Source organism: Phacochoerus africanus, chromosome 7 (genome assembly GCF_016906955.1).
Source record: "Phacochoerus africanus isolate WHEZ1 chromosome 7, ROS_Pafr_v1, whole genome shotgun sequence".
Lineage (NCBI taxonomy): Eukaryota > Metazoa > Chordata > Mammalia > Artiodactyla > Suidae > Phacochoerus > Phacochoerus africanus.
In genome coordinates this window covers 73,211,371-73,237,584 of record NC_062550.1, presented here as the reverse complement: position 1 = coordinate 73,237,584, position 26,214 = coordinate 73,211,371, and the positions used below count along the sequence as shown (strand labels likewise).

The following is a 26,214-nucleotide window of genomic DNA, read 5'->3' as shown; positions in this document are numbered from 1 at the left end:
CCTCTGGCTCCTCCCCAGCTCCTCTCCGGCTCCTCCCCGACACCCCCAGGCCCCTCCCCGTGCTCCTCCTGCCCCGCCTGCGCTGCGAACCCCAGGCCAGCGTCTTCTGCACTCCAGCTCAGCCTGCTCGCGTATTCCACCCCCGCTCTTGCCGTCAGCCTGTAAAACTCTAACCCCTTCCCCTTGAGTTTTCTTTTCCGTCAAAGGAAGTCCTTTCCCGCAGTCCCTGTCTCTCTCTATCCTGGCTCTCTTCCCCCGATTTTGCTCGGCTTCGCTGGCTTTGCCGCCTCCTGAGGCAGGGACAGCTCTGCGCTCCGACGCTGGATCCGAGCGAGGGTTGGTGCGCTAGCCCTCAAGCAGCTGCGCGGGCTCTGGGCCTCATCTGCTCTCGGCCTTCTGTGCCCCCAGCCGAGCCGGCGTGTTCGCCAGAGACACGCTCTACGTCTGCTGAGGGTCCGCCTGGCTGCTCACCTCTACTTAGTCTCCCTTCCTGAGGAGCCTGGCTTTGGAGCGTGCGCACTGAGTCCGCTCCTTCCCGGTCCTGCAAGACCCCCAGTCCCCCGGGCGGCCTCCTTCCAGCCTCGGACCCTGCCATTTCATCCTACACGCTGACAATTTTGCCTCCGGAAAAGTGCGCTTTTCACCCTTTTTCTTTCTTCATCCTAAGCCCACCGTCGGCTGCATTTCCTTCCCTGTGAACTCTGACCGCCGCTGCTGGCCTCCGATGCCCGCTCTTAGCTTTCTGCTATGTGGACAGACCGACCTGCGACCGACCTAAGCTTCTGTGATACTTGACCCCAAATATTTCAGCAAGCATCTCCTAAGAGGAAGGACAGTTTGCTACCTGAACATAACACCTTATTACACCTAAGAATTTAACAGTAACTACCTAAGTTCAGCTCATATTCAGATTTCCCCAAATGTCCCAATGTGTGGAGTTTTTTTTTTTTGTTTGTTTGTTTGTTTTTGGCTGCCCCTCAGCATGTGGAGTTCCCAGGCCAGAGATCAGATCCGAGCCACAGTAGTGACCTAAGCCGCAGCTGCAGTTGCATGAAATCCTTAACCCACCGTCCCAGGCCAGGAATGGAACTTGCATCTTGTGCTCCCAAGATGCTGCTGATCCCGTTGTGCCACAGCGGGAACTCCTGACCCAACTATTTTTATAGTTGCTTTTCATAAACCAGGGTTCACTTAAGTTTTACATACTGCGGAGGTTATGTTAGGTCTCTTTAAATATAGGACATTTCCCTCACCATTTTTGTTTTTTGAAGGGACATTGAATACTTCACATTTTCTGTTTGTCTGGCGGTTTCCTCCTGATGTCTCTTTGTGTGATTTTTTTCCTATTTCCTGTACTTCCTATAGGATGGAAATGAGGTTGAATGGCTGGATTTGATTCAGGTTAAACAGTTTGGCAAGAGTCTGTCTATTTTGTGTGACATCACATCAGGAGGCCATGAGGTCAGGTTGTTTATTATTTGTTCATTTTGGGCAGCTTTGTTGAGAGAGAGTCACATACCATATGATCAAAGTGTACAGGCTGTGTTGAGAGTCACAGGTGTGTAACCACCCCCATGGTCTGTCTCACTATAATCCACCCTGAGTCCAAACACTTGGTTGCCGTGGTGACCAGCAAAGTGACGTAATTGCTTGAACTTTTGTTGGATTCTTTAGCCAACCCCAGCCTGAGGCCCCACACTCAGAAAGACCCTGGTTGGAGAGCTTGAGTGCGTCCACGAGATCTATGACAGGTTCCAGCGGGGTGGGGAGGGCGACAGAAGTCAGATCCCAAGGAGGCTGTTGGGAAGTGGGGGTCCCACAGCCAGACTTGATTATGATGCTGGGGTGATGGCTGGAAGCGGGCAGTGACCAGAGGTCAAAGCCGTTTCCTGCTCCCAGCCCCTGTATTTTGGGCTCTCTGCCCGACGTGTTCCTCTCCTAGGCCCTCGGACCTCAGTTCTGGTTTGCATAGCGCAGCTTTACCAGTGAGCTCAGGAAACCTGCGGCCGGGGTGAGTGGGGGCGGGAGGAAACCATATTTGCTGAGTGCAGCCCTGACACCCGGCCCTGGCAGGGCTCCACCCGGTTATCTTGTTCAGGCCTCACAACCTCCTGTGAGGTGGGGATTTTATGGACTCTTTTATAGACTCTGAGGAGATTAGATAATTTACCCAAGGCCGCAGAGAGCTGCAGTTTTGTGTGCATGAGAATTAAGTATAAATAATCAGCTTTTTCCCCCTAATGATTTAGTTGATTTACGCTATTATATTAGTTGCAGGTGTACAACATAGTGATTCAATATTTTAATAGATTGTACTCCATTTGAAGTTATTACAACATAAAGGCTCCACCCCCTTGCGGTACGTATATCCTTGTAGCTTATCTGTTTTATGCACAGTAAGTCGGTGCCTCTTAACCCCCCACCCCTCCTGCCCCTCCCTTTCTTCTCCCCGGCGGTGACCACTGGCTTGTATGTCTGTGAGGCTGGTTCTGTTGCGACTGGACCAAACTTGGGTCTACTTTATTGTCCACAATAAACCAATCTACTGACACCGGATTGTGGGGAAGGAAAGTACGGTGTTTATTGCAAGGCGCCCAGTGTGGGGCTGAGGTAAAGTTTATATTTTCAGGCAGGACAAGCAAAGTTAAACACAAAATCCTCTCTCTGCGTGTGTTTGGGCCCCCTCCCTTCCTGATGGGTGGCGTGTGCGTCTGCATCACACATTAACCAGAGCCCCTCAAAAGTGGGGGCCTACTTAGCCATAAAGATCTTGTTTTTTTCTTTCTCTGATGATGACGCTAGCAGTGTAATGTCTTAAAAGAATAGCGTCCTTTCCCAGCTCTGTAGGGGGTCATGGTGACTTGCTTGTCACTTTGTGTGTGCTTCCCTGGACTCGGTATCCTTGGTGACCTTTATGTAAAATATCAGCTTGTCATTTTGATGTATGATCCTTTTGTCTCAAAAACGTATATGACTCCTAACAGGCGGAACAGCTCTCATAGCTTTCAGAGAATCTGCTTTCCAGGTTATAATCCTCAGTTTGGCTCAAGTAAATTTCCCTCTTTTCTTCTTCTTCCTTTTTTGTCTTTTTGTCTTTTCTAGGGCTGCACCTGCAGCATGTGGGAGGTTCCCAGGCTAGGGGTCCACTGGGAGCTGTGGCCGCCAGTCAAACACCACAGCCACAGCAATGCGGGATCCGAGCTGCGTCTACAACCTACACACAGCTCACAGCAATGCCAGATCCTTAACCCACTGAGCGAGCCCAGGGATTGAACCCGAAACCTCATGGTTCCTAGTTGGATTCGTTAACCACCGAGCCACGACGGGAACTCCCATAGGCTGGTAGCTGTAGCTACAGTTCATCCCCTAGCCTGGGAACTTCCATATGCCGCATGTGCGGCCCTAAAAAGCAATAAATAAGTAAATAAATAAATAAATAAAACATAGAACTACCATATGATCCAGCAATTCTACTTCTGGGTCTGTACTAGTAAGAAGTGTCTTCAGGCGCCCAAACATATTTGTACACCCATGTTCCGGGCAGTGTTAGTCACAAGACCCAAAAGTGGAAATAAGCTAAGTGTCCGTGGATGAATGACTAGATAAACACGAAGTGGTCTGTACATACCCTGGAATATTAGCCTTAAAAAAGAAGGAAATAATGACATAGGCTATGACATAGATGAATTTTGAGGACATTATGCTAAGTGACAAACCATACACAAAAGGACAAATACTACTCTTTTCTTCCTTTCCCCTTTTTTTCCTTCATCCCTTTCTTTCTCTCTATCTCTCCCTTTCTTTTCTTTCTTTCCTTCTTCTTTTCTTTCTTTCTCACCCACAGCATGCAGAGGTTCCCGACCAGAGCCATAGGAGTGACAACACCAGATCCTTAACCCGTTGAGTCAACAGGGACTCCTATGTTTCTTCTTAGAGGAGTCAAATTCCTAGGGCCGGGAAGAAGGATGGTTGCTAGGAGCTGGGGCAGGGAGACGGGGAGTTAGTGTTTAATGGGGACAGAGCTTTGATCTTGGAAAACAATAAAGTGCTGGAGATGGATGGTGGTGATGGTTATACAACAATGAGAATGTACTTAATACCATTTAAGAATAGTCAATGGGGAGTTCCCGTTGTGGCTCAGTGGTTAACAAACCTAACTAATATCCATGAGGATGCAGGTTCAATTCCTGGCCTTGCTCAGTGGGTTAGGGATCCGGCGTTGCTGTGAGCTGTGGTGTAGGGTCCCAGACGCAGCTCGGATCCCGCATAGCTGTGGCTCTGGTGTAGGCTGGCGGCTATAGCTCCAATTCAACCTCTAACCTGGGAATCGCCATATGCCACAGGTGCAGCCCTAAAAAGACAAAAGACCAAAAAAAAAAAAAAAGAGAGAGAGAGAGAACAGTCAAATGGGAGTTCCTGCTGTGGCATGGCGGGTTAAGAATCTGACTGCAGTGGCTTGGGTTTCTGCAGGGGCGCGGGTTTGATCCCCAGTCCAGTGCAGTGGGTTAAAGGATCCAGCTGCAGCATAGGTCACAGCTGCAGCGGGGATTCAATCCCTGGCCTATGGGAATTTCCATGTGCTGAGAGCGCAAGGGTGTGGACATTTAAGAAAAAAAAAGAACAGTCAAATAGTAACTTTTTTTCTTTTTTGGTCCATAGGTGGCCAGTGCTTTTGTTATTATTACAGATAAAGTCTAGTGATAGGTATCCTGGGAAGGTTGGGAAAGGAGCAGAGAAAAGAGAATGCGACCCACTCAAGCCCAGGGCACCTTCTCACCTCTCACCTCACCCTACCCCTGGAGTGGCTCGCTGAAAACTCGGGTGCGGTGCCAGCAGCCTGGAAAGCCAGTCCGTCTTCAGGCTGCGTTACATGGCTCTCTCCCACGTGGCCTGGACACATGTGTCTGGGAGTCAAACGGTGGAAGGGACTGATCGGACTGCACCCTGGTCCCCCGCAGGCTGCTCCCTCCCGTGCAGCCACACCATCCTCCCATCCACGCTCCCTCCACCCCAGAGGGAGAGCTGTCCTCCGATAGGAAACCTCCGGACACCTAGAGTCCTCCTCTGACCACTGTAAGCAGTTAACCAGCCTTCGTGTTAACCTCTCCGTGTTTAGATTGCTGATGTGGGTTCTGTCCCGTCTTCAACCTGACCAGCAACCCCCACACGGACCCCCATGCTCATCTCTCTGCCTGGACGGGTCTTCCCCTGGACACACAGCTGATGGCTCCTGCATCCAAACACCTCTGGGGGAGGGGTGGTTGGGGAGGCACCCTGGGCTTGATCCTGTCACCTCCTTTGCTGTGGAGTTCGTTCTTTGATCTGACACAGTTCTGTGAGGTGTGTGGTCAATTACAAACCTGGGGGCTTTCTAGTGTTGGCTGATAACTGCATGGCGGAGCTCTGGGGACGCTGGGCTGCCCAGCGCTCTGGCTCATGGGCACCTGAGGATTTTTTTCCCCTTTCTTTCTTTCTTTATTTTTTTTTTTTTGTGTGTGTCTTTTCTAGGGCTGCATCCGCAACATATGGAGGTTCGTAGGCTAGGGGTCTAATCATAGCTACAGCTGCTGGCCTACACCACAGCCACAGCAACACGAGATCCTTAACCTACTGAGCGAGGCCAGGGATCGAACCCACAACCTCATGGTTGCTAGTCAGATTCGTTAACCAGTGAGCCACGATGGGAACTCCACCTGAGGATTTTCTAGCCTGACCTGCTGGGCTGATGTGATCAGATAGGCCTATGGGAGTAGGAGATGGAGGGTTCGTGGGGCCCACCTACCCCGCAGGCCATATGGAAACAGGGAGAGAGCCACATGGAGCTACACGGAAAGAAGGCTTAGTTCTGCTTGGGACTGGAGGCAGGAAAAATAAAGCACAGGACAGAGTGTCCTGGGCGTCCACTGACTTTCCACCGTGAGTAACTGACCCAGTTAATATCTAATTCTCCAACCAGTTGAAAAAATATCCACATGCCCCTTGTGGGGAGAAGGGGAGAAGTGGGCAGAAGCTCACCTGAGGGGGGAGGGCATGAAGGCCAGGCCGACAGGAGAGCAAAGCAGCAGGGAGGTTGTCTGCATTCCAAACGCAGGCAGAGCAAACTCACTATGGTCAGTCAAGTCTCTGATCTGCTCCAGCTGGTTCAGAGCCGCGTTTGCAAACTTTGGGACTTTGATCATTGCTGGTCCTGGGGGTCCTGGGGGTGCAGCCCGGGTTCTAGAGCTCAGGATCTGGCTGGGGCACAGGGTTGGGGCAGAGGGGCTCTGCAGAGGAGGAGGGTGGGGGCAATGACTGGAAACAGACTTCATCGTCCAAGGAGGGGACGTCATAGCTGTATCCAGCTAAGACACATTCTTTCCAGGACAAGTTATGTTACACAGGGACTTATTCTGGAAAGTTTGTCTCAGTTTAATAGCCCCCCAAAGAACCTTGCATGTTTGTAGTCTTCGAAGTGCCTTAATATGCACCATTTACTTCCCCTCCCCCTCCTTTCCCTCCTACACTGAAAACCAGTTTCATGCCTTTCCTGATACTGGATTTGGTGGCCAGGCAGCTCTTGTGTTTGGTGGACTACCCACTGAAGGCTTCCTATTCTGTCCTGTCAACCTTTGGCCATTTTTCTGTCCCCTTTCCACTGGCAGGAAGGCGTGGCGATGAGGCTAATTGCTGAAATGGGATTGGAGACAAGCCCTGGGCTCAGATCTCCCATGTGTGTCTGCCTTCCTCCCACCGGGAGGCAGAGCCCGGCATCTGGGGGCTGAGTGGGCCCGGGAGACGGCTAGGAAATGGGCTGAGACGGCAGAGGGAAGACTCTTGAACCAAAGTAGCCATTGTTAAGAAATTTATTTGCAATTCTTGTTTTTTGGGTTTTTTTGTTTGTTTTTTAAATAACATCATTCCGTAGATAAAAATGCAATCTTACAGGAATATACATAGCGTCTCACACAGAGATGGCCCTGAAGCTCTTCTCGTTCCCTGGCCTTTCTCCAGGTGAGAAGGGACGCAGGCGAGGCCGATGACACGGGTTATTTGATGATTACAAACTGTACAACCGTATTTACAACATGAGGCTGTGAAGCCAGGGGGCCCGAGGGAGGTGTGGGGTGTTGCGGGGTGGGGCGGGCAGCGACCGTCTCTGAGAACAAGCGTTGATTCAGCGGGTTGGGGATGAAGGTGGGCTGACTGGGACCAAAGGCGAGGAGGGGCGAGGGGCTGGGTCTGGCCTCTGGCTCGGAGGTCGTCCGCTTGTTGCTTGGGGGTGTCCAAATAAAGAGGAAAAGTCTGCGTGTAACAGACACTCCGGGGCTTCACCCTCCGGGGCCCTGCCACCCAGATTCCTGGTGGACGGGTGTGTTTCCCGTCACTGCCTTGTCCAAACCTGCTCATACCTTGGACAGCACCCCCTCTGGAGCCGGACCCTCTTCCCACGAGGCTTTGGGGCAGCAGTGGGGGCAGGGGAGGACATGCGCCTTTGGGTGGGGGTCCCGGCGACTGGAGCGCAAGTGGAATGTGCCGACTCAGGGCGGAGGGTGCGGGCAGCGAGGGGTCATGGCATTTGGGAGCCCCCCTTGCTTACAAACCGTCGGGTGTCAAGCTCTTTTTTCCCCTCTTAAGCCTGGGGGTGGCTTCTCCACGTTGGAAATCTTGGGAGGCGGGGGCACCAGTGACGCCTCGCCTCCCGGCTCCTGCCTGGTGCCACCTTTTTCCTCACCTCCCTTACAAACCCCTGGGATGCTGAGGACGGTGGGACACAGGCCCTCCAGGCCTCACGGTGACCAGGAACCACTGTGCCCACCTGTATCTCCTCCACAGGCACGACCCTCCCCTGGCCCACAGCGGCTCTGTGGTCACCTTGGTGAGACGCGTTCTCACCCACGAGTCATCTCAGGTAGCAAATTGGTCACAAACGCCTGATTCGTGTGGATTAAGCATCACACTACCTTCCTAGGGGCCGTATCCATACCAAGACTACTTAAATTCTGAAAGCTGTGGTGCCCGGACACCCCAAGAAGTGGAGGCGCCTGTGGCCAGGCCAGCGCCTGATCTGAATGTGACAGCCAAGGTCGTCCTATGATCTGGTCTTCCCTCATCTAGTGGAGAAAGGGGGTTTTCACGGTCAATCTCACCTCTGACTCTGCTCTCAGCTTCAACTCATTTGCCCATCATAAGGATACATGGGCTGCAGATGCCCACAGGCGGCTTTTCTAAGACACCAGGGAGCCTTCGGGGTTTTACCACCTGTCTGTGTGGACCAAAGCTCCTTAAGTCACGGGGGCGGGGGGAACACTCTTGATTGGCAGGGTGGTGGAATTTTCTCAGTGAAGAGAAATGATAGTTAGTTCACAGTAATAACAGGTCCCCACGGCTCGCATCCACCCAGGGGAGTGCCCCTGGTTCCCTGTCTGGTCAGCGCCCGGCCAGCGCCCGGCCATCTAAGACAAGGACAAAGCTGTGAGTCTCCGCTCAGTCCCGAGCTCCAGCACCTGCCCCCTAAGGGTGTGTGCGTGCCTGTGTGAGTGTGCATGTGGGTCAGAGTGTGTGAGTGAGTGTGTGTGTGTGTGCTGCTCAGGTGTCCCAACGGCATGGAAATCTGTTGGCTTGCTATCTGGCCCCACAGAGCAGTATTTCATGGCTTTGAAACAAAAATAAATAAATAAATAAATAAAAAGATAAAGTTAAAACCAGAGACGGCTTCATGAAGAAACTCTGTCAGAATCTGCACTCACTGACCTGGGGGAGGAGGGAAAAGAGCAGGGGAGGGGAGGCCCCACCCCAACTCAGATGCGGCCGTGGGAAACCCGGCCAAGCTCAGGGCCTCCCCTCTGCCTTCCATCCTGCTGGAACCCACTCTGGATGGCAGGCTGGCTAGCATGCTGAGGGATGGGGGATGTGGTGGCAGATACCCCATGCTCCCAGAGAGGAGGGGGGTTGGCTGGAAACAAGGCCAGAGCCCAGTTTTATTTTTCTCTTCTTCCAAAGTGGATGCTTGAGGGCTCAGCCTGTCCACTGTCCTGGGCACAGCGGGTACAGGACACTTTCTTCCATAAGATGAGACCAGACATAGGGGGGGGCAAGCCCTTTTGGCCCCCACTTCCCTGCAGGTCCTGTGCTGGCACCTTTCCCAGACCAGAGCCAGGTACGTAAAAAGCGGAACCAGCCTGGATGCTGTCAGCAGGTGTTTGACTAACTTGGGGGCTGAGAGGGTTGAAACCAGGCCCCTTTCCTTGACCTCTTTGCTGACCACTTCTGACTCTCAGACAGTCATGTGCCAGTTCTTCAGGTATCTCTCGAGGGTGGCCAGGCCATCACTTCCTTAGCTGCACCCGTGGTTATGGTTTACGAGGCTATGAGCCCTGCCCACTGGCTCCTCCTTGCACCTGCTCTAGGTTCTCCTATTTCTTGGCCTTTAGGGGTGGGGGCCTGAATGTATCAACTGGCCCCTGGAAAAGCGCTCCGATCCCTCGATGACCTCCAAGTCCTTCCCTTTTGGGTGCTCTTCTTCCTCAGAAAGAAGTCCCACTGGCCTTGGAAGAGGTACTTCTGCTGGGTCCCCTCAGCTGAACAGTTGGAGATATCCTGGAGACATGCTGGGAAGCTCCCCAGATGAGGCTGGGGACAGGAGCAGGGGCGCAGAGAAAGATAAAGATGAAGCGAGGAGGGGCTGTCCCTTTGTCCTTGGGTCTCTAGTCAGACTTAGAAGACCGGGGAAGGGACCAGGACAAAGAACTTCTGCAGCAAAGCAGAGAAAAATTCATGAATCAAGCTGAAATCTGGGGGAAAGTCTTCCTTTTTACTCTAAGACCAAAAAAACCATCTAGGAGGGGGCAGACAGGAGACAGCTGGGAATCAAACCCAGCAGGCGAGTAGCTGTTAAGACCAGGTTGGAGACAAGAGGCTGCCAGCCAGGGGACAACAAATCAGGTTGCCAGACCCTGGAACTTGAACTCTTCAAGTCCTTGGGGTCCTCAGGCATCATGGCTTTTCTCCCACCACTCAGGGTTTTCAGAAGACTTGCTGGTTCTGGTTTACGAGGTCACAGGGGAGGTTCTATTTGGATGCAGAGGTGGAGGCCACGCAGTGGAAGAGGCTCAGAACGACGTGTTGCGTGTCCAGCCCGCACTGGTCAGTCATGCACTCAGGCTCCCGAGACCCTCTCCTGCACAGGGCCCTCCCACCTGAGACACTTCCCTTCACGGCGGATGGAGTGCCCTTGCCACGCTGACAGCGTCCCCGCACGCAGGGAGGATGCCTAGGTCTGCCCGACAGAGACAGAGCTTAAGGCAAAGGAGAAGCAAACCTGCACATGCGCGCGGAGGGGCGAGGGTGGGCTCCGTGTAGGGTGAGGGTGGGCTCTGCGTGCGCCAAGCAGGAGCTGGCAGGTGATGCAGATGGAAAGTCCAAAAAGAAGACAGGAGGCAGCACAAAAAGGCCGAGTATGTGCATGTGTGAGGTCAGTTAAGGTTCCAATGTCTCTCCAGCGGCCAAGCATACGGCTAGGACCAGGCATTAACCCCAAAGGGCTCCTCTGTCCATTACAACTAAAATCTTGTGGTGGCACAGTGGGGGACATTTGGGGAAACACAGGACCTGAACTTAAATTCTTGAGATCTCGATGGCACCGACAAGGAGCCCAGAAAATGTGGAAAGGTTGGACTTGGAGAAACAGGGAGCGGCCCTTCGGTCTCCAGCCTGTAAGGTAACCTGGCAGCCTGAGCATCAGTCATCAGAGTAAAATCTTCTTCACTGAGGAGTGGGCGTCCCCGGCTTTGATTTCTAAACTGCTCACGTAAGGAGGTGCCAGGAAGGGCTGAAAGAGCCCCAGGCCTGGAGGAGGCTCAATGGGAAAGTTCCAGATGAATGGTTGGGTCCTGTTTCCTCCAAACTGGTCCCTTTCCAACCATCACTGTTGTAGTCTGTTTGAAGGAAGCGGCACCCTGGGTGACATCCAGGTAGCGGCAAAGAGACACCCCAAGAGGCTTCGGGTTCTGATCCCGCTCCCACTCCCAACATCCTGGTTTCTCCCTGGCTGCCACTTACGAGGGGCTGGCTGGAGCAAATCCTGCTCCAGAGTGAGTGAAAGGTGGAGAAGTGAGCAGGACGGCCTTGGCTTTGGACGGAAAGGATTTTCCCAGCTGCCCAGCTCAGGGACCTGGTATGAGCAGAGCGTGCCCGGCGAGGATGCCCTCCCCTCCAACCATTCCATCCTTCCGGTCAGAGAACACTTCCCTAAGGAACACGTGTGCTGCCACCTCTCCCATGGGGGACGCCGATGCCAGCAGGTGACGAAAGAGGCTGGTCAGGGCATCTCAGGGCCGCACACAGCTAGGAGCTCTTCCTGAAGAAATTACAAATCAAGAAAACTGGGGTGGAGTGGATGGAGTGGGTCTGGAATGAGTCCTGTCTCTCAAAGCAAGATACGGATGCACTGTCACTGAGTTTTGGGGAAAATGAGGGAAACAGAAGCGAACACAAGATATGCGCAACAGTGATGCTCAAGCCTGTGTCGGGACCCCCCCCACACACAAGTGGTGCCCACACTTGTCGCACACATGAAAGGAAAAGCTGTTCCCTTTTCCCGACCACATGTAGGAAAGCACTTAAGAGCTCAAAGGTAAAGCTTGTCACACTCCAAATACAAAATGATTTACTTACATGCAGCAAATATACAAGAAGTGAATTCAAAAACAAACTTAATTCAATTCATTATATTCGCTTGGCACAACTGCAATTCAGTTTTAAAAAAATATTTGTAAAATACTGAGACTGACCTGAATTCAAGTATAACGGTCTCTTCAGCAGAAACACCATCAATGCAGTAAAACATTACACGGAACAAATCGAAGCAAAACGCCTTCTGAGTTTTTCCCTTAAATTTCTGTGTGGTTTTTTTAAATACAGCTTTAATGCCAACACAACTCACAATTGTATTTTTTAAAATGAATATTATTGCATTGTTTTTGCATATCTTGTGGGACAGAAAATGCAAAAGAGTTACTGATTCCCATTTCAGAAGCAGAGACAGTGGTTTGTTTTTGCTTTCAAATGGCCCCAGATTCGGATCTCCCCACAGGCCTGAAACGGGAGCCGTGGGCTAACTGGTGGGCACGGACCACGTCCTCACACAGACACCTGCCACACACACAACACACACACACGCAGAGACCCTGTGTGTGCTTCGTGTGTGCTTCCTCTCTCGGGCACCCACTAGTACACACGAATGTGCAAGATCCTATCCGAGTGCACTCTTGATTACCTTTAAATTATGAAACCAAACCCCCAAATCTTGTCACCACCTAAGGAAATTATAACAAATTATTGGGCGTACACAATGGCTGGTAAAACCCTCCTACAGCGGCTCCCTTGCATCCTCCGTAGAAAAGGAAACCACAACCGTTAAGTAATACAACAAAACCAAACCCAATTTACATTTGCAAAAGTGAAAACAGGAAGGTGGGTGGCTGCAAAACTTTGTAAACACTCTTCTTCCTCCCCTCCCCCTGGCAAAACTAAATTAAAAACAAACACCCCCCCAAAGAAAACCAACATGCGGTCAAGAAAAACGTCAAATCCCAGAACAAAAGAGCGCTGGATGGAAGCTCAGCAGCACCCGGTCTTGTCCCACCGGCGTGCCCGCTCCCCTGGCCTCGATGCGATGTGCGCGCGTGGCCGTGGCTGGGCAGGAAAGGGGATCCAGCTGCAGGTGGGGTGGTGGGCGGTGGTGCGGGGCCCCTCCCTGGCTTCCTCTTCCAGCGTGGGTGGGGCCGGGTCCTCCTTCCTCTGTGAATCCGCGGGCCCTGGCTCTATGGGGACAGTGAGGCTCATACAGAATATGTGCAAAATGATTTTTTTTTTTTTTTACAAGCAAGGTTGAAAGACACCCGTTTGGCACAGGGTCCTTTTGGTGAGGGCTGGGGGGAGCCGGGGCGGCGGTGCGGGGTGGGGGCCCTTCCTGGTGCCGGCGCCCCGCCCCAACCGCTCCCCGCGGACACGGACTGCGGCTGCTTCTCTCCTGGCCACCTGACTTGATCTTGTCCCCACGAAATGAATGAAGACGCTGTTCCGGTTAACTCCAGGTCACGAGAACAGTGAGGCACTTCTGAAACGAACCCATTAGGAACATTGAAACAAATAAAAAAGCCGGCGTCTCCGGCCCGGCCGCTACAGGCTGCTGGCGAAGGCCCTGCTGTCCAGGAGCTCGTCCTCGCCCTGGCGGGGCTCGGGGCCGGGCGCCCAGGCCGCGTCCTCCGTGCCCCCTGCTCGGTCCGGCCCTGGGTCCCTGCAGTTTGCAAAGGGGAGCAGGGTGCCGTTGGGGCTCTGCCCAGCGCCCCCGCTGAGGATGTTGTCGGCGGCGCTCTCCATCTCCTCTATGGTCATGTCGCAGGCGTCGGCCAGCTCCTGGGTGGTGGCCTCCAAGAACCTGGGATCCTGAGCAAACTGCCCCAGTCCTTCTGAGATCAAGACCTGGGGGTGGGCAGAGAGGAACCAAGGAGGATGTGACTCCTGGGTCAGCTCTTCCCTGGGGGACCAGCACAGCGGGCTTCTGACTGCTCCCATCAGGAAGAGCCTGTGCACCTGCCTGTGCACGCCTGCTGGGAAGGGCATTGGGGGTGTGTAGGCTGGAGAAAGGACTTTGGGGTTGGGGAACCCGTCATCAAACACAGGGAACCTTGGCACACAAAGAGCGGTGGGGGCCTGGCCTGCCCTGGTCCCCTCAACCCCCACTGGGCCTCCACGGTGCCCCAGAGCCTCCAAGTCACTCTTTTCAGGAAGCCTCCACTCCCTTCTGGTGACACCTGGCCCAGTGCCCCTGGCTGCCTTTCTAGGGGTGAGGGTCCCGGGGACGGGGTGGGGGTGTGTGTGTGTCTGCCCCCTTCCTGGAGGCTGCTCGAGGAATGGCCTTGGGAAGAAGCAGATGAGCCTGGAGGACCTCCGCTTCTATCTGGCCTGCTCCCCACCAACCCTTGTCCTACTCAGCCTTCCTCATGGTTCTGCCTTCGTGCCAGCTCCCTCACCAGTGTGACCACTATTTCTCAGCTGTGGCCCACGCCTGGGTGCTGGGCGCTCACTAGGATTCGAGGCCTGAGTAAGGGTCTTTCTGGCCCAGAGATCTGACACCCCCTCTGCTCCGGAGAAAACCAGGGCCCCCTTCTCCTCTCCATTCCCAGCCACTCACCGCTTCCACCAGGCTGCTGGCGCTGCCGTGGAACTGCCGGCCCTGGGTCCCTGCTGGGCTGGGCACAGTGAGAGACACCGGCCGGGCCCTCCGGGGGCCACTGCCTGCCCCGCAGGGCGTGGGCTCCCCAGCCCGGGGGCCACAATGGACGGACGGGAAGCTGCTGGTGAGCTTTTCGCTGGACTCGGCCCCCTCCAGCCGCAGGGTGGGGACAGGCCTCAGAGGCCAGCCTGGGCCAGGTGTGGCGGGGGGCGTGGTGCATGGCAGGGGGAAGGTGCCGGGAGGATGGCTTCTCTGCAGGAGGGGGCTCAGGCCTGCCACCGCCAAAGCCTGCGGAAATAAGAGCATGGGCTGGGGGGCTCCGCTTCCCAGCAGCTCCTGCTCCAGTGGGCCCCACGGCCCGCCACTCACACCCTCTTGGTCACCCATTAAGACCCGGGGTTAGTCCCAACCACCCTAAAATAGACTCTGCACCTCTCTGTCTGCAGGGATCTTTCTCCTGTTCAGGAACTGAGGTGGGGTGGAGTCAAGGTCGTCTGCTGGCTAGCCCTGGCCCTATCCCCGTAGGCTGGGAATTCCCTGGATTTTGGTTTCCTTGGTAGTTGGAGAGAATCACACCTGCATCCCCTGCAGGTGCGGGACGCTGCCCTCTGGGTGCCTCCGTCGTGGGTCTGATGTGAGGGTCAGGCGAATAAGGCCTGGGAAGGGTGTCTGTGCACCGCCAGGAGCTAGACAGGTCCAACCCTTAGTGTTCTCACCTTGACGACCCTGGCCGGGGTGCCTGACGTCCTGCCAATCTCTGGCTCAGCTGGCCTTTGAACGTCCATTCAAATCTTATACTGTACTGTGATTAAACTATTTATACGGTTGCATCCTTCACTTACTGCTCTGGATGGTCCTGGGGCCCTGAGGCCCTGGAGCTCCAAGGGAGGTGTGCGGCTATGCTTGATATTTCAGAAAGCCCCGCGGAGACCCCATCTATGTAGGTGATGGCACCCAGGCTGAGCAAAACAGTGTATTTACTTGAGCGGAAATACCATCGCCCTGGTTGAGTCCCACTGGCTGTCTTACACTGATCGAAGCTTTGACTGGCATTGAATGCCTTTGGGGGTAAGAAAATCATTTAAAGCAAAGCCTGTGGTAAGAAAGCATATAATAAAGGAGGTAAACAGGAGTTCCCATCGTGGCTCAGTGGTTATCGAATCCGACTAGGAACCATGGGGTTGTGGGTTCGACCCCTGGCCTTGCTCAGTGGATTAAGGATCTGGCGTTGCTGTGAGCTGTGGTGTAGGTCGCAGACGCAGTTCAGATCCTGAGTTGCTGTGGCTGTGGTGTAGGCCAGCAGCTACAGCTCCGATTCAACCCCTAGCCTGGGAACCTCCATATGCTGCTGGAGCGGCCCTAGAAAAGGCAAAAAGACAAAAAAAAAAAAAAGAAGTAAGCAGTTTGAGAGTCTGGTTTAGACCCTAACTTGCCTGGAGGTGAGAGACAGGGCTTGGATGGTGATTCAACTGCTCTAAGGCATTAATAATACACTTGGTACTGGGGGCTGGGCTTTCCAGTCTCAGTTGGCATCACCCAGGCCTAGAGATAGCTCACTACTGAATCTGCCCAGACTTGCTTTCCTGGTATCATCCCTGCCCCGACCATGCTGCTGGACAATTCTTTGATCATTTCTGTATCTCAGCAAAATGTCCAGGTGTCTTGAAGCTCTAGGTATAACCTCATTTGCCCTTTCCATAGCCAGTTCTGAGGAGGGAACCTCTGGCCACTGTCAGGCCGATCCTGGAGCTGCAGGTCCTTCCAGCCTCCTGCCCTGGAGAGCGTGGTCCTTGCTCAGGCTCTCACCTGTGTGGGGCTATTAGGGCCAGGGGTGGGACACAGCAGTGGTCTGAGACAGGAAGGATGACTAGCATCTTGGGGATTTGTTCCAATCATGGGGCGGGGGGCTGTCTAGCCTGCTGGACGGGGGCAGTGGCCCATCCCAAGGTGTGGGCTACCTGATGGTGAACCAGATGCAGGGGCAGGACTGTCTTCTGAGAGACGTCCCCTTGATTCTTCTGTCGTTTCAGACACTCAAGGTGGAAGGAGGCCCGTCGGCCTGCAAAGTCGGCAGAGAGTGGGGTCAGCAGAGAAGGGGACATGGCCGACATGGCCACCACGGCTACCACCCTGAGAAGCACAAGGATTCAAGGCTTCCCCCTGCGCCCTCTCCTGGCCCCTGGCCCACTATTCCGTAGTGGTCCTTTGGCTCCGCCCTCTTCACCCCCCTACCTCTTCCTCGCCCCGCCCCTCTCTGAGACACAGCACCGAGAGCATGTCTCAGGTCCAGCCCGGGTCCAGCCTTGCCCTGGGGTTAGAAGTCCAACCTTCTGAGCCAGGCCACAAGGCTCCTCAGTCACTCCTGCATGCCTGGCCATCACCTGGGGTTGGGGACAGTGACCACTGGTGGCCTCATCTAGAGAGCAGGCTTACCCAGGGAGGCGGAGCGCAGGAAGCCCCTCTTCGGAGAGAGCCTGATGTCTCTCCTGTCCTCCTCAGGGGGTGTCAGCTGCCGGCTTTCGTCGTCCTGATAGGACAGCCTGGAACAGAGGATGCTTGGGACTTGTCCCTGGAGGCCCACAGGGCAGCTGTCACCCCCAGGAAATCTGCTTTTCTGCCTTAGTGAAGGGAATCCCCACTCTGTGCTCTCATAAGAGCCGTGGGGCAGCAGAGGCTGCCACCTTGGACTTGTGGCCCGCTCTCTGCTACTACAGATGTTTCCGCTCCTCCAACTGTGTCCTGTGTGTTTTCTGATGAGAGGCAGTGGGGGCGACCCTGGTCAATGTGGCTGAGAAACTTGGAAAAAAATTCTCGGCCCACAGAATGGCCTGGGCTCCTTCTTGGCACAGGAGGGTGCTGTTTACCATGGCCATGCCCCGTGTGAGCTCACGCATGTGCCCCCCACCCCCCCGGGCCTGCCCACCCTTGGTCACCAGGAGCAGATACAATTGCCCAGAACAAATGTGCTGTTGTCAGTGAGGGGCGGCTGGGGGGCTTTGGGTCAAGGGCTCCTCAGCCATTCTAATGGGGACTCGGCCAGAAGTAGCTTCTCATGGCCGCAGTGCACCTAGGGGGCCGGGATCCATGCCCACAGTTACCCTCACTGCACCCGCTGCGCTCCAGAACTTCTGGTCTACCTTAGTCTGTCCTATTTCATTGAAAAAAGCCAGTTGCTGCACACTAAGTTGATTCACAGTCCCTTGTGGAGCAGCCTGCATCCTAAGCCCTTTGTGTTACAGATGAGGCCACTGAAGCCCGGTGTGACTCCAGGTCCTTTGGGGGCAGAGGCTGTGCTCCCAGCAACTGTTGCTCCTTGAGCATTTGCAGATGAGCAGGGAAGTTTCTTTAAAAAACTCGCCCCGCCTTTCCTCTCGTTTTCAGCCTGGTCACCCTCGCTGTTACGTTTTCTTCTTATCCAAATTGTACCCACTCTGGAAGACTTGTCTTCTGTTTGACCTTGTGCCTGATGCCTGTTTTGGTCACCCTGACCTTGACCTTCTCTGAGTGTCTGTTCCCCTTGTTTGCACAACCACATGAGCAGTTACCTAGGATATCTCCTTCATTTTCCTCCTCGGAGATCCTCTTAGCTTCCTAACGAGTTTGTAAAGTCCCCTTGGCTGCTGAGGTTGGTTCATCCCCAGTCAAGCAGAGGGCCTGAAGCACCAAGCATGCACCAAGAGCCCAAATGATTGGAGCATCTGCTTTTCTTTTTTTTTTTTTTTGTCTTTTGTTGTTGTTATTGTTGTTGTTGCTATTTCTTGGGCCGCTCCCGCGGCATATGGAGGTTCCCAGGCTAGGGGTTGAATCGGAGCTGTAGCCACTGGCCTACGCCAGAGCCACAGCAACGCAGGATCCGAGCCGCGTCTGCAACCTACACCACAGCTCACGGCAACGCCGGATCGTTAACCCACTGAGCAAGGCCAGGGACCGAACCCGCAACCTCATGGTTCCTAGTCGGATTCGTTAACCACTGCGCCACGACGGGAACTCCAGCATCTGCTTTTCTGATTTCTCATGTGTGGTCCTATATTAATCTGAGTTCTCAGGAAAGCAAAAGCCTAAAAGCCTGGTCCTTCCTTATGATAAAGTGTTTCCTCTCAGGAAAGCTTCTCACACAGCTTCAATTCTGTGAATGCAACCCACAGTCACAAACATATTTCACAGGACTTGGCAATTAAGCAAAGGCTACACAAAATAATACTATGTTTGTGATACAGCATTTCTTACTGTCCTTTTCTATCCTATCCTATGCTATTCTGTGCTATGCTTTCTTTTAAAAGTGCTGATTGTAACTGAGCAAGCGGATGTCACAGCCTCCTAATGGAGGTGCAACTTAAAAATCTCTTCTTTTGAGAAATTTCGACTCTCTGCAGCTGCTGCCAACATCGCCCTCTGCTGGTAGCTCTATTATAAGCCATTTCCTGAATATTTGTCTAGTCAATATCTGCAGGTAGGCACTGAGTCTCTTTATAAACTATATTTATGATGGTTGGTTGCAGCCAAAAAAGCTTAGAAAACAATGTTAGATTTCTTCCTGAAAGCATCGTATCGTGAGGCAAGGCCAAACTAACCAAAGGCCTGTGTGTATGAAGGTCAGGGGCTTCCGCCTGCTCTGCAGCTGCTGGAGGAGTCTAGGGACTTGCCCATCACCCCCGGACCCTCCCCAGAGCTCACATCTCTGTGGAGATCAGGCTGGGCTCGCTGCCGTACTCCTCGTCCTCATTTGCCCTCACGTCACAGGTCTCGTCCCGAGAGGCCTCCTCCTGACACACCATGGCTAGCTGGCTCTCCTGGGAGAGGTGCCTGAAGCGTCGGGGACAGAGACCAAAGTCTGAAACAGCCAGGCTCCCCCCACACCCCGCCCCCAGCAAACAAGGCATCACACACAGAACTGATGCTGGAGCCGCAGGGCAGAGAAGTGCTACCGTGATTTGGGCTCCGTGCAGGAAAAAGGCCTTTGGGTTAGGATCCAAGGAGATCTGAGCTCCGACCCCAGTTCACTTATCCTCTGGCCTAAGTCCCTTCTGAGTCTGAGTCCCTCCTGAGCCTGACTCTCTCTGGTCCACCCAGGCCTCAGTGTCCCATCAGTAAATCTGGAACTGTGTGCCCTGCTCTACACAGAGGCTGGTTGGAACAAACAAAGTGGAGATGAGATGGTGCTTTGAAAGGTGGGGCAATCAGCTCTTATATAAGGGTGGGGGCCATGGAGGGGGCTGTCCAACCCACTACTACAGAGGTAGCTGAGCCTGTTGGGATTTGTTGGGCAGAGCTGGTAAGTACCTGGTGTCATATTTGACATGCCTCTGAGTTTGATGTTGACTCATTGGAGTGAAGGCACAGAGAAGAGTCTTTACATAGGGGTTTGTTCTGAGTAGAAGGGAGTGAGCCCGACGCCTCCTAAGCCTGAGTTCCCCCCATAATCCAGAGTCCCCTCTGAGCCTGAGTCCCCCCCTGAGCCTGAGTTCCCCTCCGGGGCCTGAGTCCCTCCTATGCTCAAGATCTTCCCACACCAGAACGTGTCTTGGACTGAGCTGCTTTCCCTCTGGGCTGTGGCCTTCTGCTCACTTGGCCATCTGTCTTCCTTTTTCCTGTCTGTGCCCAGCTCAGTGTCTTCTCCCATTTTTCTTCCTATAGATCCTTAGTGATGGGGCCTACTTCATGCTCAGACCCGCTGGCATAGAGGGGGATTATCCCACTTTATCCCCTCTGAGCTGAGTGCTGTTGTCAGTGTCCAGCTTTGACCCACTCAGGAAGGGTCAAGGACGTTCTCTAGGGCAGGATCTGACAGATGGCATCCTCCTCACAGCCTGAAGGACACACGAGATGTGGAAGGCGTAGGGGGGAGGGATGGGGGGCACTTGGCTGGGCACAATGGATGAGCTGGGATGAGGATGGTGGCAGGCAGGCAGTACCACCTTGGGGGCTGCCATGTGCAAGACATGAGGCCGGAGCTGCACACTGCCTTGAGCTGCAGCAGGATGACATGACCCAGAGCTAGCACCCAGCAAAGGGCGTGAGGAGGGCTCCTGGGATGTGAGCAGCTCAGGACACTTGTCCAGGGATCTAGAAAAGATCTTTCTGGATCATTTTCTGAGCTTGAGCGTCAGAAAGGAGGGCTGCCACAGAACCTGGCCTGCAGGGGAAATGGGGGAGGGGGGGCACTGGCCTGCTCTAGAGGGGAAGCTCAGTCAAGGGTGGAGTGGCCTGACCTGCCAGGCCCGGCCTTGGGAACCTGGAGCTGCTGATGTAAATGGGCTCGGAGCATGGAAGAGGCACCTGCTGTCCCAGAACATGTTAGCAGTGTGTCCCGGGGCATTAGAGAGCAGGGGGTGGGGGGGACACCACCAGGACTACCAGGAGTGATCCCACACTGGGGCAGGGCAGGCAAATGCCCCAGCAAAGGGCCTCCTGCCACCAGAACACCCTCCTGGGGTGAGAAGGTGATAACCAAAGGGTGTAGCCCTGTCCCATCCCACTTGGGCCAGAGGCTAGTGTGGGTAGAGACTGGAGAAAGGCCTAGGGGAACAGAGTTGGGGCCGAGGCTCCTCTGCTCAGGTAGGGGAGGGAGCAGAGGAGGCCGTGACCAGACCCTGCACCTCGGGGCCCTTGCTGGCCAGTAGGGCCACCGTGCCTCCCCTAGTGTGGCTTCAGGACCTGGGAGGCAGCATTCACAGCCCTCTGGCCGGGGTCTGGGCAGAAGCTTCCACCCCAGCCTGAGCGGTGAGGGGCAGGCCTGGGGGCCGAATGCTCCTCCCCAACCCCCTCTGGCCACAGCGTGAGGCCTGGAGCGCCCCCTGCTTACCTCTTGGAGCTTTGCCTCCATGCAGCCTCCTGTACCCGGACGGCGGGGGACAAGGGGGGCCCTCGGTCCTCCACGGTGCTGATCGCACTGGGGTGGCCAGCCAGGTGGGGGCAGCGGCCCAGGGCGGTGTTGTTGGCATTGTTGATGTTGGCATTGGAGCCTGTGGATGAGTAGCTACTGGGGGTGAAGGTGGAGTCCACCAGCTTCTCGTGGGAGGGCGACTCGGTGTCACCCTGGCTGTTCCCCGCTTTGCTGATGTGCAGAGGGCGCTGGGTGGTGAAGGTCTGGGGGAAGGCGCTCCGACTGTCGCTTGGATAGTAGCCCACATGGTTGCCAAACAGGCCGCCGGCCCTCTGCAGGCAGGACAGGAGGGGGTGGTGAGGGTACTGCCAGGCCAGGCAGCCTAGCTGTTGGAAAGGGAGGGGCCCATAGGTCCCCTGAAACGCCTGGGGAACAGGGTGCTGGGGGTGGGGGGCAGGGCCTTCTGTTGGAACCGGTGAGGCAGGGAGGCTGCTGCTCTGGGGGTTGCAGACAGACTCCCAACACTGGGATTGAGTTTCGATGCCGAGTTGGGGTATTGACCCTTCACTGAGGCTGCAAGGTGCTGTGGGGCCGAGGGTGGGCCTGGGGTTGCTAGGTTCTAATGAGATTTAAAAACTGGAACCCAGGAGTTCCCATTGTGGTTCAGCGGTTAATGAACCCGACTAGTATCCATGAGGACTCAGCTTAGGTCCCTGGCCTCGCTCAGTGGGTTACGGATCCGACGTTGCTATAAGCTGTGGTGTAGGTTGCAGACGTGGCTTGGATCCTGAGTTGCTGTGGCTCTGGTGTAGGCCAGCAGCTGTAGCTCCCATTCGACGCCTAGCCCGGGAACCTCCATAAGCCATGGGTGTGGCCCTAAAAAGACAAAAACAAAAGCAAACCCTGGAACCCAGCTGGCTCACTGAGCTGGAAACTGCACCGGCCAAACTGTTCTGAGTGTGAGAGCACCTGGTTACGACATCAGTTATACTGTGGTCCCCTTCCCAGCGGGAGAGGCCTAGAAATTTCAAATCAGAACCAGGGTTTGCCCCCAACACTCCCTCCTAGTCCTGGGCAAGTAGCCACCAGCAAGGCTGGGGTCTCTTGGGCTCACACTGACATGCTGCTGTGACCCTGAGGCCATTTGGTGACAGACATTCCACTGCGAAGAGGGGAAGGTGGGGGACGGGTCCCTCACTCGGTGTGTCTCCCCTGCCTGGGAGCCGGGTGCTTGGCGGGAGGCCGGGTGAGCAGGCCCTGGCACGGCTATAGCATCTCCCTGCTATAGGGTCCTTAGCCAAATACCCTGGGGATGAGTGTCGAGAGCTGGGTGGGAGGGCCCCAGAAGTCACTAGTTTTTGCTATTACAGCAGATGGCAGCCTCAGCATCTGAGAACAGAGGGGACTTTGGGACCTGGGGACCTCGTGCTGTATGTCGAGATCCCACTGGCTTCCCAATATTGTACATCTTCTGGTGATTTTGAGAAAGGCCAGATGTCTACATTTTATTTGAAGGAGCCATATTTTCAAATGTTGGCAAACAAAATAGGTCTGTGGATTACATGTGGCCCAAGGGCTCCCGGTTTGCAGCGACCGAGGTGTAAGTATCTCTTTGGAGACCCTTCTTTAGGAAAATGATGATTTCCCTCCTTCTCTGAGGGCCAGTGGCGCTCTGAGCTGCTCTGTCCTAGGAGCCCCAGCTTGAGAAAGACCTTCGCGTGGACGAGGAAGGGCTGGGAGAGGCCTGGGCGCTCTGCTGTGGCCTCAGGGCTTCCTCCCTGGACCAGGACACCAGCCCGCCCTCCAGCCTTCCGAGGCGCCCGCCTACCCTGAAGATGTCGTCTTCGGAGGCCGCGGACACGGCCTCCTTCATGGCCTTGTCCAGCTCTTCCTCCGCCGTCAGGTCCCCAGAGATGGCTCTTCGGATCTCGGGCCCGAGGTCGTGCAGGGTGCGCAGGCCAGCCTGGAGCCCAGGGGACATGTGAGGACCTTGACGCCCCACCTGACACCCCCCTGGCCCTCTGCTGCTCCCTGCGGTAGCCCAGCACGGGCACAAACGTGTGTTGTGTGGGGAGGGAACCGTCTGTCCATGGGGGGAGAGGGGAGCGGGGAGATGAGGGCCTGCTGGGAGGGGTGGTCTCAGGAGCTTTGGCAGAGCACCCCCCCCTCCTCCCCGGCCCTACCAACTCTCAGGCTGTGGCTGCAGGACCATGGTGGGGAGTGAGTGGAAGCAGGGCAGGGGGAAAGTCACCCCTGCAGGAGTCCACCTTCGGGAAGCCTCGGGGCTCTCTGGAAGGGACCTGGCCTCCAGCCGGCCGGTGAGAGATGTGGGCCCTGCAGAGGTCAGAGGAAGGTGACCAGGCCCTCCCTGGGGAGTGGCCCCTGTCCTCACCTGCAGGGACAGGGCGTTCCTCTGGGAGGGCTTGCCCACGAGGCCCTGCTCTTTGCGCTTCTTGAATTTCCGGAAGTACTCTTGGATCAGGAACGTAGCGTAAAACTTGCCAACCGTGACCTCATCGTCTGAGAGCAGAGGAAGGGCAGGGGTTGGAGGGTAAACAGGGGAGCTCAGCCAGGTGGCATGAACCTTTTTTGTTCAGTAGCCACACTTTAAGTTTTCTTTTTCTTTTTTTGTCTTTTCTAGGGCAGCACCTGCGACATATGGCGGTTCCCAAGCTAGAGGTCAAATTGGAACTACAGCTGCCGGTCTACACCACAGCCACAGCAACACAGGATCCGAGCCGCGTCTGCAACCTACACCACAGCTCACGGCAATGCGGGATCCTTAACCCACTCAACGAGGCCAGAGATTTAATCCACAACCTCATGGTTCCTACTCGGATTTGTTAACCACTGAGCCATGACGGGAACTCCCCGCACTTTTAAGTTTTCTAAATTTAATGTTTTGGAAGAGGCACTCCATTCATATAGTTCAAAAAGAAAAAAAATATAAAAAGTTATGTGTACAGTCAAAGGTCTCTCTCCCACACATCCATCATCCGCCTGTGATACTAGTCGGGTGCTTAACCCTTTGAGCCATGATGGGAACTCCTAGAGAAACTTTTGCATTCATTTCTTGAGTATTTTCCCAGAGATTCTTTACGTAAATTCTTCCTGCAAATAAGCAAATACATTTTTATCTCTTCTCGCCCCCCACAGAAGTAGCCTATCTGTCGAAATTACTTCCTACCTTGCTTTTTAAACTTTTCTGACTTGTTAATGAACTCTCATGTGATTCTGAAGCTGCAGGTGGCCACCATAAACTGCCCAGTCCCCTAAGGGCAAGCGTTCTGCTTAAAGGTTGGCAGAGGGGTTGATGGAAGGGGCCCGGGAGGCCTCCTGCCTCAGCTCGGGTGTCAGCTCCTGCTCTCACCCGGTGGCTGGGCTGGGACGCTGATGGGCTGGCCCCCAAGTTACACAAGACAGACGCAGCCTCCGCCTTGGGAATGAACTGGGGCTGGAGAAGGCAGTGGGTCCCCAAGGGGCGTAGTTCACGCCCTGCAGGCAGCCTCTCTGCTCTATTTCTTGGTTCTCGGTGGGGGCTGCTGGGCCTGGGAAAGGCTGCTGGGCTGGATCTGGTGCTTGTAATGGTTCCCGGCTCCTGGATGTCTTGTGAGAACTACCGTGTCCAAGGCAGTGCCTGCCTTCCACCCAGGGGCCCCATCCCCATATCGATAAGATGCCCCAGCCTGTCTGCTGGGAGCCGGGGGACAAGTGCAAGCGGGAGGAGCAGCTGGGTTCTGGGTCCCTCTGACCTGGTTCTGGGTCCAGGTTCTGGGTGCCTTGGACCTGGACTTGGGTCCTGAACCTGCCAGTCACTCATCAGCAGCCTGGGGTCAGCTACTCAGCTGCTGAACCAGCTCCGAGAGCAGACATCACAGAAAGGAGATGAGGGCAAAGCGAGGATGCATGTGAAACCCCAGGCCAGGTGGTGCTTGGCCTGTCCTGCCTCCTTTTCAGGCGTCCATGGTCACAGCAGGGGTGGAGATACTTTTAAGGAATGTTTTGGGAACAGATGAGATTTTCTCAGCATCCCCACACTTTGGGGGTGCTGCTGGCATTAATGACGTGCCTCCAGATGTGCCCCACAAAGCACAGCAAACACTAAACACTAGCTTAGCAATCTGCACCCTGCAGGGGTCTCAAGGTCATGGCCGGAGTGACCTTCTGGGTGGGGGAACACCGCTTTTAACCACGGACCTAAGACCCTAACTTCCCGCCATGTGGGACCTGCACTCCCAGGAATGTAACCTGGACTAAGTGGATGGAAGACTAGTTTATTTAGTTTCAACCTGACCCAGAAGGGTTCACAGTTTGGAAAACAGTAGCCCCAAGGGCACGACACCTCGCGTGTGGTCACCCGCTGGGCCGGACCCCACTGAGGCCCCGCACTGAGGCCCCGCGTGTGCACCTCCCTGCGTGTGTGCCTTAAAGAAGGTGTGGGTACATGTGAAATGTACCTTGGTGGCCCTTACATCAAAGTGACCAACACAAAAACGTCGAGAACACTCAGCACTGTCTTGCCTCCTTTAAACACAAACTTGTTCCTCACAAGTAGGTGGTGCAGGCAAATGTTTTGTCACTCAACTACGGCTTCTGGCACGGGTATGCCAGAACATTTACTTACTGAAAAACATTTGATTTTAAAATGTTTCCTACTAAAGTGTTATGCTCATATTTGGGCCAGTTTGACAGGGCCTATAAACACTGCCCCGAGAGGAACCAAAGAACTTCCACCAAGGAGGGCCCGGGGCTGGCCTTTCTCCAGGACTCGTCCCTCCTGCTGCAACTGGCCCAGCGGGTTATGGGAAAACCTCTAATTTTCAGAGTTTCCTTGGAGTTCTACCAAACTGCCAGGCATCCAAAGGCCTTGCCCGGCCTCCTTGGTGACCTGCAGGCTTGGACTGGGCAGCAGCCTGAAAGGACAGGCCTCGCGCAGCCTGGACCCTGGAGCTGGCCGCACACTCACCTCCGGCGGGGGGCACCACCTGGTCTAGCAGCTTCATGCTGGTCCGCTTCCAGATCTTCTTGATTATGGCCCGCAGCTCCTCATTGGCCTGTTCCAGGTTCCCTGCGTGGAGGGAGAGGCAAGGCCGGCTGACCAGTGGCCCCTGAGGGCAGGAGGGGAGGCTGCCGAGGGTGGACTCTGCCCCAGATAGCCATGACCACCAGTTCCATT

The 26,214-nt window shown here is 54.8% G+C and overlaps 1 protein-coding gene across 8 annotated transcripts in view; it reads right to left on the bottom strand.

Annotated features, from left to right (window-relative positions):
* Nucleotides 1–9,771: 9,771 nt before the first annotated feature.
* CACNA1C (calcium voltage-gated channel subunit alpha1 C) overlaps nucleotides 9,772–26,214 on the bottom strand; it is a 434,223-nt gene continuing 417,780 nt past the window's right edge. For all 8 annotated transcript variants that reach the window (XM_047787908.1, XM_047787912.1, XM_047787914.1 and 5 more), the window contains 9 exons: nucleotides 26,005–26,106; nucleotides 23,431–23,558; nucleotides 22,867–23,001; nucleotides 21,018–21,370; nucleotides 18,890–19,018; nucleotides 16,649–16,755; nucleotides 16,174–16,274; nucleotides 14,174–14,503; nucleotides 9,772–13,461 (listed from right to left, as the gene is read on the bottom strand). In XM_047787908.1, coding sequence (XP_047643864.1) covers nucleotides 13,159–13,461; nucleotides 14,174–14,503; nucleotides 16,174–16,274; nucleotides 16,649–16,755; nucleotides 18,890–19,018; nucleotides 21,018–21,370; nucleotides 22,867–23,001; nucleotides 23,431–23,558; nucleotides 26,005–26,106 — 1,688 coding nt within the window. In that variant the 3' untranslated portion in view covers nucleotides 9,772–13,158. The remainder of the gene's footprint in view (nucleotides 13,462–14,173; nucleotides 14,504–16,173; nucleotides 16,275–16,648; nucleotides 16,756–18,889; nucleotides 19,019–21,017; nucleotides 21,371–22,866; nucleotides 23,002–23,430; nucleotides 23,559–26,004; nucleotides 26,107–26,214) is intronic.